This window comes from Corvus hawaiiensis, chromosome 3 (assembly GCF_020740725.1).
Source record: "Corvus hawaiiensis isolate bCorHaw1 chromosome 3, bCorHaw1.pri.cur, whole genome shotgun sequence".
Lineage (NCBI taxonomy): Eukaryota > Metazoa > Chordata > Aves > Passeriformes > Corvidae > Corvus > Corvus hawaiiensis.
Window position 1 is genome coordinate 109,479,890 of NC_063215.1, and position 15,240 is coordinate 109,495,129.

Sequence of the window (15,240 nt, forward strand, 5' to 3'; positions counted from 1 at the left end):
GGGGAATAGCTTATTGCTGTCTCTCCCACAGTGATGCTGGGAAGGGGAAAGATCAGCACTCAGGCTGCTCCATTCCTCAGCACTCCAGGCCTGCACTGAGGTACGGTCAGGACAATTCCACCAGCCTGTTACAACAAGAGAGCACTGTCAGCAGCCCCAGGGCTAAGATGCACATGAAATCTTGGCTCTGCCTCCTCCTGAGCAGGGCTTTTCCTTGGAGAGGGGGCTGCCAGCCAACGCCTGCTGCGATGGTGGGGCTGGAGGAAATAGCACAGATGTAAGAAGCCATCCACGGGCCAGTGCCTGGCTCCAAACCCTGAGAGAGGAGGCAGCAGAGGGACTACAAGAGCAGTGAAGCAGGTCTGCACCTCCACTGTCATCTGTGCAACCTCTGGGGCATGGGGACTGCAGGCAGCATGCCCTTTGTCACTGTCCCTTGTGCAGACCCCACTGAACTCCCTTCCAGTCCACCTGAGGGATGAGCAGAAGAACATCAGGGCTAAAAAGGACTGGAGTTCATCTGTCAGTAGGCAAATGCCCCAGTCAGTCCACGTGAGACTGACATGGTGCCACACCACAGATACCTTGGATGGAGACCACGGTGCAAGGAAGAGGATGATCTCTAGCCTGGACCTTCCTGAAGACAGGTTTGCCTATTAAAGTGATCAGCAGGAGATCAGCAGGGGGGACTGCACGCACTGCACAAGCTGTCCCCATGCAGTTAGTAAACTCCACTCCTTTGTCACACGGGGTTAGTGCTGCTCCCTTGCTGGCTGCCCCTTGTCTGCTCAGGTGGCACAGAGCTGAAGGAAAGCCCTTCTCCTCCTGCAGGCCAGAGGGACCCACCTTGGAGCCAGAGCCTCCCAAATCTGAATTATGTTTCCAGGGCTCCTGAGGGGCGGCTCTGCAACATGTGGGACCCAGGACCTTCTCGTCCTGCATTGTTCAGCTGAATGAGGGAAGCTTGGCTGGTTCAGGACAGATGAGCCGGCCCTGCTGCTGGGTCTCGCCGGTGGGAAGGGCAGGGGCTGCACATCTGAAGCAGCCATGGGGTCCTGCACATCCCCAGTGCTCGGGCACCTGGCTCAGGCCTGGGAAGTGAGGAAAGAGCCCAGTGCGCAGGGAAGGGACGACTGGATTAAATGGAGAAGCTCACTCAGCTCCAAGAGATGGAGAGGGGTTGCTTGTCACTTCAGCGGTGACAGGTCACCCTCCCCGAGGTGGAGTTAGGTGTGTGTGGCAGGCAGAGCACTCTGTGAGAGGACACGGTGTTAATGGGACCGGCCGGGGCGGGGAGGCCGCGGCTCAGCGCCTTCTTACCATTCCAGAGTTTCCCTCCAGGACAGAACAAAAGCAAAGAGGAAACCAAGAGGAAAGAGCGGGGTGAGCATATGGCCATGAAGAGAAAGGAACAGGGGGACAGGGGAAGAGTAGAAATCCATACCTGTGATGGTGAAGCCACCTAGATGAAACCAAAAATGAGAAAAAGGGAGAGAGAGAGAGAGAAAGAAAATAAATGAGGATTAGCATTTGCACATCAACACAGACATGGTGGTCCTTCCCTGCCCCACTGTGGACATGGGGGCTGCTCCCCAACGCACACCCACACACCCCAGGGATAGTGTGGGGACACCTGAACACAGGCTTTTCAACCCACATCTGCAAGCTGCCACCCCTTGGTGTCCCATAAATGCCGTGGAAGGGGTAAAAATAGTGCAAGTCTGCCCCGGAGCTGAGGGTGCTTTGGGGAACGAGGATGGCTTTGCTTCCCTCCCCAGCTGCCCTATCCTGGAAGTGGCCAGCAAGGAAATTCAAAGGCAAAGTTTGTACTGTCTCTTCAAAAAGGATTGGTCAACTTTCCTGTCCAGCCACAAGCATCCCTAAGCAGCCAGGAAATCCTGTTTCTGCCACGCCAGTTTAGAGGTGATGGGTTAATTTGTGTGGCACAGGTTTGTATCTCGGGGTGTTGGCAGCTTTACTCTGGCTGCAACAGCACCACCCCCCAAAAACGCTCCTTGCACCACCTGTTAATATTGCTGACTTTGGGGCTCTACTTTCAGGAAAGATGGGGCATTAGGCACCTGAGCTTACTTAACTAGTGCTGACCACCCTAAAAGAGAATGCTGTGAGTGGAGAAAAACATCAAGCAAAATCGATTTTCTTCCAAAAATATGCAAACCAGAAAAATGGAAAGGAAAAATGAATGCGCGCTTACCAAGCTCACTCAACAACAGGGCTGTGAAGAAGACAGAGACAAACACAGAAGAAGAAAAGTAAATGAATAATGAAATCAAAAGGGATATCCACAGAAAGACACCAGATCCGAGGGCAGAGATTTCAGATCTGTAAAGCTGCAGGATACCGTGAGCGTTAAGAGAAAGACACTAAAAACAAAGGAACAGAAAGGTTTCATGGGATTGCGGATTTAAAATAAAAACCATTGCAAACATGGGGTGGATATGGGATTAAAAGACACACTCCAAAAAATTCATTTTTCCCCTTTGAATTGTTTGTGCAAGATCTTCCATTGGTCTCGGAGGCAGTTCTGCCCCAGGGGAGGACACAAGATGTCCCATGTGCAGCAGCTACTGGCTTTGACCTCCTCCAGCTGCCTGATGGGGAGCAATGGCTCTGGCGGCAGCTGCACTTTTGGCACAGACAATGAGAGAAGAAAAATCTGTGGCAAGGCTTGGCTCAAGGGTCTTGTTGCTCAGCATTTTAGATCTCCAAAATGAAAGAAAAAGCCTCTCCCTTAGTGCCCTGGTGGATCTTGGGCCACACCACAGCCCAGGGGTGATATTTCAGAGATGCCCTCCTCTCTCTGAGCACACCACTCCTCCTGCCTTGCTGCTTCTCGTACCAAACCAAGTACAAAGAAACTAGTTTAAAAGAAAAAAAAAAAAAAAAAGAAATTGCATGGCCAAAGCAGCAAATAGCTGCTTTAAATAGTCCTTTAAAATTTTGTCTTGTCTTCCCACCTAGTGAGTTGGCAAGGCTGAGCTTCTCTCAGGTTTCCTCAGTTATCTTTGTGACCAGGAAGATGAGAAACTTTATTTCCTTTTCCTTTTATTTTTAGCTAAAAATTTCAGCTGAGATCTCCAGAGCTGGGACCACAGTTTTTAAACCTTGGATCTGGAAAGCATGCTTGCTCCTGCTGGACTTGCAAGGCTGAGCCCACAATGGCCCCTGTGGGCAAGGATGGAGCTGCTGAGTTGAGCTGTCCATGTAGAACTTTATCCTGGCAGCACTGTCTGTGCTCCACAGATGCCACCAGCACCATTTAATGACACAGACCCCACCTGCAGTGCCTGAGTCATGCCAGTGCGTCTGATTTTTTAGCCCAGCTTTTGTTAGGCAGTCACATAAGCCAGCAGGGAAGCTGATGGAGGGGATGACGCAGCTGACTTAGCACCTGAGCTGACAAGGAACGTGGCATGTCCTCACTCAGTGTGGGGACCACGGAGGGCCCTCTCTGTTCTGATCAAATAATATATTATAGCCCCATCCCTGCTGGAGGGAGAGCTGATGTCCCAGAGACTAGAAAGCAGCTCCAAGACAGACAGACCAGCATTCTGCAAAGGCTTTAATAATGGTCCATATTTAAAGTAACTCTAAAACTGCTTCTTGCTCAGCCACCAATTGTGTGCAGAACCAGCTGTTGCCATTAATCCTCATCTAATTTTCTAGCAGAAAAAAAAAATAGGTGAACTCTGTCTTTTTGGGAAGTTTAGCATTTTGTTTAGAAATGTGATGAAAGAGGAAATTGTTTTTATTATTCCTGTGAGAAGCTATTATCCAATGCAGAGCCATGAAACTTCATTTGAGCATAACCTGATTTACCTAAACGGATTGCATCTCATGGTATTACCTACTTTGGCTGTGATTTTCATCTATTTTCAGATCCTAGTGCCAGTATAAAAAGGCTAAAATTACTGCTCTGGCCATGCATTTTATTTCAAGTGAAAGCTGTTTTATCTTCTGGTAAAAATGATGCAGCGTTGCCCTTTTCACTTGTCGAGGCTGGATGCTCTCTTTGATTAAATGAAGGTGCAGCAGGGCAGCACTCCCAAAATGTCTCCGGGGGCTGGGTGACGCTCCTCGTCCCCTGCCTGGATGCCCCGGGGTGGCCCCAGGAGCACTCCTCGCTCCCTGGAGCCCCAGTGAGTGGGATGGAGTCCTCTCCAAATGAAAGAGGAAAGAAAACAGAGCAAAAAGGTGCAGCGGCCAAGCTTCGAAGGAGGGAGGGCAAAACGGCCAGGAGCCAAAGTGCGAGGAGAAAGGAGTGTGAGAGTAGGGAGACACAGAGAAAGCGGCAGCGTCTCGAGAGCTGGTCTGGTTTTACTCTCACACCTTTCACTCCTCGTCGTAGCCACACCGGATCCCCAAGCACAAGGAAGAAACTGCACTCTTTCTCATACTCCTCACGGTCAAGTACTCTAAGGGTAATGAATTTCCTGTGGGAACACAAGACAAAGGCAAACACATGATTGGCATCGCACACACATGCAGGTCACGTCTGCCCGGGTGCTGTGGTGACAGAGATGGTTGGGTGGGGGAAAGGGGCTGCACATCCCCCCACGGGCATATGGGGAAGGGCAGGAGCGTCCTCACCACCTGGCTGAGGTTGTGCCTTGGTGGTCTGGGGAAAGGCTGTGTTCAGGGGGCATGGGGAGTGGCCTTGCTCCTGCCCTTTTCCATAGGCACTGGGGATGTGAGCTCAGTGTTGCAGGTGCCAGACATGAGTGAGCCAGACAGGGACACACAGGCTGGGCTCAGCCCCGGAGCACGTCCCCCACCTTTCTTCTCACTCATCTCCACCAGCCGGGGCTCCCCGATCTCTAGGTAGAAGGTCTTGTTTTTCTCATACTCCTCATCATCTATCACCTTGATCGATATCGTTTTGCTGGAACAGAGAAGAAGAAATAGAGATTCAAGAGTAAGGGGGGAAAAGGGAGGAGGAGTAACAGGGAGCAGAACAGAAGGAGGAGGCAAAGGAGGAGGGCGGAAAGAGCAGGAGAAAGGGGCTGTGGACAGAAAACAGTGGTTTTGGTGGCACAGGCTGGAGGGACAGCACAGCCAAAAGCAAAGGGCAGGAGCCAATGGGCCAAGCTTGCCTCAGGATGGGCATGGACCACAGAGCACCGGCAGCCTGCAGGTGCCATTCTCCCTGGCACGGCCAGAGGCCATGGCTGGGCATGACACAGCCTGGACCAACCTTCCCCAGAGGTGTCTTGGCAAGACATGTCCCTTTCCAAAAACCTGTGGTATACAACAGCCCCTTGACAGCTTGCACACGTTGCATAGGCACCAGCACAGACCAAGCCTCTGGAAGCATGATGCACTGCTCAAGCTTGGATATGGAAGAGGCTCTGCCTCCCCAGGCTCAGCAGATTCATGAACAACCTCATGATCAGCTGCTCAGTTTGGGCTTTGGAGGCTCTAATTTACAAGCTTGAAAGGGACATTGGAGTTAGGACTTTCTCTGTGAAGGGAATGTGAAGGAAAAACAGCCTTCCGGGTTAGGGCAGGCACATGGAAAGCTTCACTGATAGGAGATTTTACTTTTCAAATTTTACTTTACAGGCAGCACATCCTGTCCCAAGCCTTCAAGGTTTAATCCTCTCCCGTTGGAGAGACGAGCAGCAATTCCCTCTCAGGTGACCCAGGGTTGCTGAATTTGCCCCTGGAACATCATCAGGACAGGTCCAAAGGCAGAGTCACTGCTCAGAGCACAGCCACAAGCACACAGCACAGAAGCTGAAAGCCTCACAGGAGGCTGTGGCCACCGGGAGAGAGATTTGCTCCTTGAGCCACCCGATAAAGTAAAAATTGCTCTTCCAGTGGAAAAAAATTGGCACAGACGTTTTTCAGCTCCTTTCAGGGACTCACAGAAGCACCCAGCTGAAAGCTGCTCCCCAGAAGGTGACCATACCTGGGGTACAAACATGGGGGGGGCACCTGTGCTACTGTGGTCCTTCCTACAGTGCAAAGTCCTTGCAAAGACAACAGAGACAAAAATCCAGCAGCCTCTGCTCCTTCCTGGAGGCTCTGCTCACTGTCATGGCATTGCTGTGGGGACAGGACCTCCTCCTGGCTCTCATCTTGATCCAGACAAGAAGTAAGAAAGAGTAACAGCACAAAACAAAAAGCCAAGGCAGTGATTGTAGTCCTGTGCTTGCTGCCGGCCTTCTGGCTGGATTTGCTTTCCCCCGCACTCCCCTGACAGCACTGCCCTCCTGTGAATGCTTTTACCTAAACCAGCTTCCCTGTTGCTCCCTCCCTGCCCAAGCCTGAATGCCCTGTCCTTCGAAGAAATATTTCATGTCCCATCCCCGGCTCCCCTGCACTTTCCATGAGCACCCAGCCCCAAGGCTGCTCCAGTATATGATGAAGGAGGTTCTGCTGTTCCTGGCAGGTCCCAGCACTGAAAACCCATAAACATGGAAGAAAGCCACGCTCTAGGGGAGTGAAACTGAGGCCACACTGCCGTAATTTCTGGCTTTCCCCCCTCCTTGCACATCTGCACTGGCCACCCAGAGCCCCTCTGTTAAGCTGACAAGTATTTGGCAGCAGAGTCAACATTTTCTACTCATTCAGGGTAAACACCTCAAGCATTCGGAGGAACAGCCAGGATGATTTCTTGTGCTGTTTGCTGTGAGTCAGGAGTGTATTAAGTTTGCCCTTCATGCTTTTAATGAAACCATTTACACAAGAGCGAGTGATGGCTGTGAAAATTGCAACAATGCAGCACGGCTCAGTGTAATTGTATTTTATAATGAATATCTGTAATAATTTGTTCAGTTTGTAATTATTGCTGCAATAGGTTTGTACACAGGAAAAATGGTTACCAAGCAGGCAGCTGATCTTGCTTTGCGTTGATGAGTTAGGGGAAATTACCACGTATTAAAAAACTAATGAAGGATATAAAAATGCTCTCAGTTAAGCTTTCAAAGAGAACCTGATAGAATTACCAGAATGGTATGATTTCAGAAACATTAATAACAAAATCAATAATTTTTCTGACGACTCCCATTAAAATGTACACTGCATCCCGGCCTCATGTAGGAAAACCCCCCTCAGGAAAGTTAATTAAGAGAGGTGCCTTCCTAAATTCTGAGGGCAGCACAGGCATCAAGACATAAACTTCCTATGGGTGTGCTCTGGCTTGCCATGTGTGGCATTCCTCAAAGTCCCACAAAATAACTCTCTCTCACAAAAAGAAACCTGGGTGCCAATTAAAAAAATACGTTTCTGATGCTTAGATACAACACCAATAGGACTCCTCTGAGTAAAGCAAACTAATGGGGCTTTAAGTGCCACTGCCAGGAGGTGGTGGTGTTACGCAGTTTTCCAAGTGATCATTCCAGGGTGGGAACAAGTGCCCTGTGCTGGGTAGACATGTGCGCTGCTGCTGTTTCTGCTGCACGAGGCTGCTGGGAAAATGGGTAGGCAGAACAAATGGCAAGTCTGCTCTCTGGGTGAATTTCCAATCAGCAAAAATTGCTGAGGCAAATTTGTCCCTGGGATGAGACTGCAATCCTGGAGAAAAGGATTACCTCCTAATGGTGTTTGAGAAACAGCAAGGATGTGAAAATAAAACAGGCTATTTTTAGAGCGTGCCTGATCTCCATCAGAGCCTTCTGCCTGCTGCAGAGCCCCTTCCCAGGGTCCCGCACACGTGTGGCACGGCTCGGTCAGTGCAAAGGAGGAGGGCCAGGCAACTGCACGATTTATCCTGCATTAGAGTGAGGACTGCTTTCTACAGCAATCCAGGACAGGCACTGATGTCCCCCTGCTCTTGCTGGACCCTTCGATGTGGTCCCTGCCTCTCACTCCTCTCCCACGCAGAGATGTGCCGTGGCTGTGAGGATGTGAGCAGCATCGAGCCCCCACGGGCTTTCCTTGCATTCCAGAACGTGGTGGGAATGAGGCGGAGCGTGGGCAGAGCCAGGACAGCTGGCTGAGGCTCACAGAGCAACCACAGCACTGGGTGCAGCAGCATCTGAACTCCTTGTCCCTGGACTTTCCCAGCTGCACACCGCGGGATGGGGAGACCAAAGTCCCCAAAGCACAAGCACATCCTGAAATTTGCATTTAAGATCTCTCTCTCTCTCTCTCTCCTGTGACTCAGGGGCTCTTTCAGAACAAGCTGTGATAGTGTATAACAGAAAACCAAAGGGACACTAATTAGCACCCTGAAATCCCCCATGCTGCCTCACTGCAGGGCCAGGATCCAGGAATCCCAAATTCACAAGAAAGAGGGAAAATACCGAAGGATTAAAGCAGAAGATTAAGCAGCCTCTAAACCATTGCCTCTAAACCATTGCCTCTAAACCATTTTCTTCACCTCGTGGGAATCTGGGATCAATACAGAGGGTGTTTCCAAGCTGTCCCTTCTACACAGAAGCTGAGAATCAGCTTTGATTTGGGGCTGACAGTGGCGTTTTTGCCATAACCAAATGTCTGCAGGAGCTGGGTATTAAAGCCAAAAACCCAGGATCCCATGAGTGCAAAACACCACAGCCCCTGAAATACCTGGATTATTTTTTTCCTCTTTTGACCCTCAGTCATGCTGCAGGTGGGAAAGAACAATTTCTGGAGAATCTCTCCAACACGTGGAGATAGAGGTCCTGTGTTGATATAAACCACCACCCTTGACACACCTCCCTCTCCCTTCCTCCAGTGATACCATGGAGCAAGTTTGCAGCAAACCACGGGGTTTTCCTTCCACTGGTGTTGGGTCCATCTCACCTGAGCTAAGGAGCCCTGCTCTGGCATGAAGACTGAGGGCATCCATGACCCATCTGACTGTCTGCACTTCTGTACCAGAAATTGCACTTCCCTGGGTCTGCAGTCAAAGCAACTGCTGAGGGAATGAATTTCATTCCATTTCCGTGTACTGGAAATCAAAGAGTAAACACGTCTTGCAGAATTGCAGCTCCAGCCCTTCTCCTCTTGCAGACACCCAGCAGCAACAGGAGAGGAGTGATGTCTTTGTACCAGTGTCATACAAAGCTCTGCCCTCACTCCAAGTCCAACGCCCTCCATCAGGACCTACTTTTCATTTCAAACCATGCTATTTCATTCGAACTGAAGAGGTCTTTTATCACAGCATTCCCACACAACCCTCAGTTGCAACAGCCCATGGAAAAGTCCTTTTGGCTGGAGATGCTCTAGGGAAGAGCTGCTACACCAATGTACAATGGCAAAGGCAGGGCATGAAGAGAACCAATGCTTGGAGCAAAATGCCAGCTGGGGAGGGCACCCTGTGAGCAATCTCGTGCATGTGCAGGGACAGGTACATATGTAATGAGCTAGAGCAGTCCAGCACAGGGTGACAGGAGCAGGACCGAGATCAACAGCGACATATTTCTCTGCAAGTATTTTTCTGACAGCAGGAGAGAAGATGGGCGCAGCATGGGGCAAAGATGTAAGGATCTGGGAGTCCCAGCTCTCCTGTCTCCACTGGCCTTTTCCCTCAAGGGAGCAAATGGCATCAGAAATTACTGGTGTGGATCTCCATGGACCTTTGCATTCGTTTTGAACCCGAATATCTCCACAGTCATGGCAAACCTCTGGAAATCCTGAGTATATCTGTGAATATACCGCCATTCCCACTCTACACGGTACTGCTTAGTTCCATGAAATGGCAGAAACTGCTCTCCTGGCTCAGACGAGCAACCAGCATTGCAAAAGGACCATGGGAACTTGGAGGGCATCAGCAGTCAGCTCTGGAAAGATTCAGGCAGGACACGCTGGAGGACAGGGGACATCATCCAGGGCACTTCTTGACCAGGCCAGATCTCCAGGAGCAGAGATGTCTCAAGTCCAGCACTCACTTCCTTAGCTCTCTTTCAGAACCACAGTCATGCCAGAGCTGGAATAGCCAAGAACTTCTGCACATAGTCAGGAATGGTGTCTCCAATGGGCCAGGAAAATGATAATCTCTAAACACACAACCAGCTGTTAGAGCAGTCAGTAACAAGCTGGCCCATGAGAACATGGCACGCTGCTGCTGTCTGCCCAGACACTTGTTCCTGAATCAATAGAGGGAATTATGCACTTCTGCAGCTTGTCACCCATCCAGCTTCCACTGATCACCCAGGAGAGCTACAGGAGTAGCTTGGAGGATGTTCAGCTGCAGATTCAGAGCTACAACACCCGGGCTGGGCAGTCAGGAGTGGGTTGTGTTGCCTAAGCCTGGTGCCGCCAGCCCTGATGTCCCAACAGACCAGCACTACCCACCCAGAGGGCCATCAATTACAGTGAGGGGATAGCCATGAGGGACACATGTTCTGGAGGTGACACTGCAAAGCCACATCCATTGGGGCTGCCTGTCCTAGCACGCACTCCCAGACTCCCACAGAGCCCTGCCACATTGATTTCTCATACATCTGCCTGTCAGCCAGCTACTTAATTAGCTGAAGTTAGAGCTTGCCATGAGAGATGGGCACATGGCTTGGGAAGCTCCATGCCTCACACAGGTCATGTGGTCACTGGGCACCGGGCAGTGCCTGCGCAGAGGGGCTGTGGTGAGGCACCATGTGCCAGGGGGAAGAAAGCTCCCAAATCATCATCATTACAGCTGGACACCACCTGAGCCAGAGGTCAGGGCCACATAAATGGGCCTCAGCCACAGTGAGGAGCCTGGACCAGACCTACGGGCATGGTTGGAGCCAACCACCAAGAGCAGCTTCCCTGCTCCAATTCCTGACAGATACTCGAGGAAGGAAGTTGCTTGTTGCTGGGAAGGGAAAGGAGCTGACAGGGCTTTTCTTCCACCAGTTGACAACAAAACTGCACCTTATGGTGACGAGGTGGCAGCTTCATGTGCAGAGAGACACCCAGGTCTGTGGTGGAGGTGTTTGTCCCAGCCACAGGGCAAGTGTGTGTGGTGGGGGACACAGGTGAGGGCAACGTGACATCTGCTCAGCCAGTGCAGGGACAAACCTTCCTGAGGGACGGAAGAGGGGCAAAAATGGGCCAGATTATGTGAATGACCTTGTGCCACACATGCTTTTAGCTGTTCCACAGTGGTGTCTGACAGAGGAGAGGGTTCATCAGGATTTCTGTCCCTGCTGATGGGTTCCCATCTGTGTAAGATGTCCCATGAGTCACCCACTCATGCAGGATCCTTTGCCGAACCAAGCCTTGCTGACACGAAATGTCTGTACTTAATGAAAATCTTGCCTGCAGTGCACTGCAAACATGACAGGGAGGGAAAACGAAAACCTGCCTGAAACGAAGCATGACGCACGCTTTGGGAAGCGTGGATGTGAGCTGATCTGATGTGGCAGCTTGGTTTGCTGGTCCAGCAGCCCAGGTCTGTGTGGAGCTTCACAGTCCAATGCCTCCCAAAACTGATCGAGCACACCAGCCTGGACACTGCAAACAAGGGGAGGGGGAAGTGGAAATGGTCCCTCCATACCTTTCCCCCCACCTCTGTAGCCAAAATTCATCTGGCTACGCTTATTTTCTGGTATGCCCTCCACCTCTTTCCCCAAGGCCTCCTGAATCAATCAGACGGCAGGGCTGTGTTGTCATTTCCATGTCTGCCTAAACCAACTGCTCCCCTAGCCTCGGGATGGGCTGAGTTTAAATGACAACATACGGCTCAAATACATAACACCGTCCTGCTCCAGAGCATCACTACCAGGAAAATCCTGGAAAAAGATCCAGCCTGCTCTTCCTTGGCCTTGCAGGAACACAAGGCATGAGAGGTGGTCTGCAGAGACAGGAAGACTGAGGGCTGTTGCTGCTCAAATAGCTGGGATGATGCTCAGTGCCTCAGAAAATACTTTTTAGGAGCAGTGATTGCCAAGTAAGATGACTTCCCATGCCAGACTGAAATGCTGCTTGACTCTCCTCCTAGGAAGACCATATTGAGAAGGATTTGTCAGATCAGAAATGTTTTTCTGGCGAATCCTCAATGTTTGCTCTGCTGTGACTGTGAATTCTGTGCTCTGACTAATGCACTTCATTCATCTGCCAGTGTCACATCTTGCAAGGGACCAGCTGGGCAAAGATGAATGGCACTCTCTTGATCTGACCCAAACCAGTGCCTGAGCCTTTGGTCATGCTTAAATATTTCCACAGCTCCAGCTGCGGCCTCCTCTTCCATGGCTCCAGATGTGGTGACACAAGGACAAAACTATTTTCCTGCTTTTCCCCAATCTCATTGCCATGCACGTCTAGTGACAGTGATCCACGGTCCTCAAAGCTCCCACAGTGCCTGCTGGAGGCAGGATCCCTGGGGGATCAAATAAGACCCATCTAGATCCGTGTCTGGAGCCCCAAGGACAGCCTGCACAAAGAGTGCAATACCACTGATGGCTAGGAGGGAAAACACATTTGATGTGAATTTGATCAAAAACACCCCCAGCAGCAATTACTTAAGGTACCCAGGAAAGCTGACAGAGTAAAACGATTCTCCCCTGGCTGTGCACAGCCCTGCCCATGCCAGCTGAAAACTGCATTAGTCCTGAAAAATCCATCCTGCGCTGCAAGCAAAGGATTGACTGCCCAGGGCTCAGCCCAGCCCAACATCCTTGCTCAGTGTAAAACCCTGCAAATCCCACTTCTAAGCCTACAGGGTTAAGAGCCAAAATCTGACACATTCCCCCATTCTGCCTTTCTGGGATTTTCTCTTGACTGACCCGGCTGAGCAGTCAGGTCTGTGGGTAGTGCAGGCAGGTAAATAAGGGGAGAGAAACTTGGCACACAGTTGCTTCTTGCATCCAAATACACATCCAGCTTTTCTTTGCAGCCAGGTTCCCCCTCATGACAATAATTGCTCTCACCTTTCAAATAAATATGAGTTGCTCTTCCCTGTGTGCACCTGGATAGTTGCCATGACAATGCTCCTCAAACAGGAGACATCACTCTTTAAATGGCTTTTGGCCTCCACAAAATGAATTTCAACGAGCACCTGCCAGCAAAAAGGGCATTTCTGCAGTTCTGTATAACATTTAGCAAACTTTGCTGAATCAAACCTGACTGAACAAAAGAGTGGGGACCACTGGAAATAACAGGTCAATGTCTAATAGCATGGCTTCAGCACCAGGAATCAGGATTCAAGGAAGCCTGAAATACATGTGCTGTGCATGAACTGCTCCAGCACCGCCACTACAGCAAGGGGAAGGCACATTTCAAATCCTGCTTGCCTGGGTTTGAGGGAGAAGGAGAATTTCCCTTCTTGTTTGGGAAGACACTTGACAAGGAGCCTTGATTGTGCCCTGCCACTCTGCCAGGGCTGCTGACAGCCAGCTCTGCTGCTGGAAAAGCAGCTGTACATGGGAAAAGAAGGAGAAGACAAGGAATGCTCAGCGACAGCAGAGGGCATGCCACAAAAATTCAAAGGGCAAACATCAATACAGAATGTGCAGGTCTGATTTCAAGAGCAGCAACCACAGTCTTTCTAGCTCCATGCTCAGCCAGGCATGTGTCTGAATCCTCTTATTTGATGGCTGGCCCCAAAGACCAGGCCCTGCTTTTCCAGACACTCCTCCAAAATTCTTGGCATGGTGACCCAGCTGCAGGATCAAAGCCTCCTGATGGTGTGGCAGGAGCAAACACTTCACCATCACTACATTTATCATCCCTCATCCAGTGAGGGATGCAAGGGGCTGATTTCAAGACTTGGACAGTAGAGTCACACTGAACTTTTATTAGAAGAAGTTGTAAGTGGTCTCCTGTCAGGGTTCTAGGGAAGCTCAAGTGGAATCCTCACATTCTAGCAATTAAAGTGACTGGATGCAGAGATCACTCCTGGTCCAGACTCCCTTTGGCAAGTGCCCCGTGCTGGAACAGTATCAGAGGTTACCTGATGGCATAAAAGACGTGAAGTGTCTGGGTACCAGCACATGAAATGCTGTCATTATGCAGGCTTGAAACATCAGAGATGCTCTGAAGACCATCACCCAAGCTGAGAGCTATACCCCAGTGCTTTGCCATGCTGTCACTATGCCACAAGGCAAGCCCTGTGAGGGAGGTGATACAGATCTTGAGTTCTTAACCCCTCTACCCAGGGATAAGGCCAGCGAGCTCAGACTGTGCCCCATAAAGTATTCAGCCAGCCCCAGAGAGGGGCTGCTGCTGGGACAATGCTGCCTTAAGCAGTGACACTGTTTGGACCATTGAGTCAACAGATGACCCCAAAATCTCAAGTCTGCACTAAAGGTGATGCTTGGTGTATTCATGCTGCTATTTCCATCCTTTGGGGATGGCTCTGGCCAAGGAAAAGCCTGTGCATGAGTGCCAGCAGTGGGGTTCTATGTCTCCAGCCCAGCAAATCTTCAGACAGCTTGGTAGTTGATTGGTTTGGGGTTTTTTTCCTCTCTTCCTTTTCAATGACTTCCATCGCCAGAGGGCAGATGAAAAAAGTGCATCAGTTGAGGCCTGTGTGGAGGGTGCTGCCACAGCAAGGAGCCATTCCCTGCCCTTGCTGAAGGGTTTTGCCACTCTGGTGACAAGGGCCATTCCAGTGGAGTTTCCTTGTTGCTGGACGCTCTGGAGGTCAGGAGCATGTGGGCAACTTCAAGAGCCACCACTCACACTGTGACTGACACACCACCTGTTTACTGCCAAATAAATTAAGTTGTGAAATATGTCCCTCTCAGCTGTAACTCTGTGCATAAAAACCCTTTGAAAGAGACACCAGGTCTCCTGAAGTCCCAGTGATCCATGGGGTTAAAGCCTGTGGTGGGTGCACAAAAGCAAACACAGGTTTGCCAAGGATCCCTCCCAGTGCCGAGATAGGCAGGAAACCAATCCGATGAGGATGAAAAAATTCTGCTTCTGTCTCCAGTTACCAAGGAGATTGTTCAAACAAAGCTAAAATAAGAGGAACCAAGTGGCCAAGAGAAATGTGAGAGTGGAAGAGCACTTGAACGCTCTGTGACGGCTTTGCTGCCTAACAGGCTGGGCAGGGTGCCTGTGATGGGCTCAGCCTTGGCCAGCAGCTCTTCCCCTCTTCCCAGGGGAAAACGTCCATAGTTTGGTTTGCATGTACCTGGGTGAAAATGGCCAGGAGCTTTCAAAAATGGCAATACAGAAAAGTCCCTGCCCACAGAGGTTTCAGCCATGTGCTAGCCCCATTTATGGCAATTGTGGCAGCAGGACACAGCATTTGGTGGCCTCAGCCTGGACCTGTGTGTTCAGGTTCTCAGAGGAGATCTCCCTGTGGGAGCAAAGTAAAACCAGCTCTGTGTGGGGATAAAAGTTACACCCTTTGTGACCAGC

The 15,240-nt window shown here is 50.5% G+C and overlaps 1 protein-coding gene across 10 annotated transcripts in view; it reads right to left on the reverse strand.

Annotated features, from left to right (window-relative positions):
* The window catches only part of SLC8A1 (solute carrier family 8 member A1), a 138,023-nt gene that overhangs the window by 19,267 nt on the left and 103,516 nt on the right, over window positions 1-15,240 (reverse strand). For 3 of the 10 annotated variants that reach the window (XM_048296251.1, XM_048296252.1, XM_048296250.1), the window contains 5 exons: window positions 4,797-4,903; window positions 2,216-2,236; window positions 1,445-1,462; window positions 1,321-1,335; window positions 585-653 (listed from right to left, as the gene is read on the reverse strand). In XM_048296251.1, the coding sequence (XP_048152208.1) occupies window positions 585-653; window positions 1,321-1,335; window positions 1,445-1,462; window positions 2,216-2,236; window positions 4,797-4,903 (230 nt within the window). Of the gene's footprint in view, window positions 1-584; window positions 654-1,320; window positions 1,336-1,444; window positions 1,463-2,215; window positions 2,237-4,350; window positions 4,455-4,796; window positions 4,904-15,240 lie in introns of all 10 variants that reach the window. The other 7 variants (XM_048296254.1, XM_048296253.1, XM_048296256.1 and 4 more) reach the window with 7 other exon arrangements.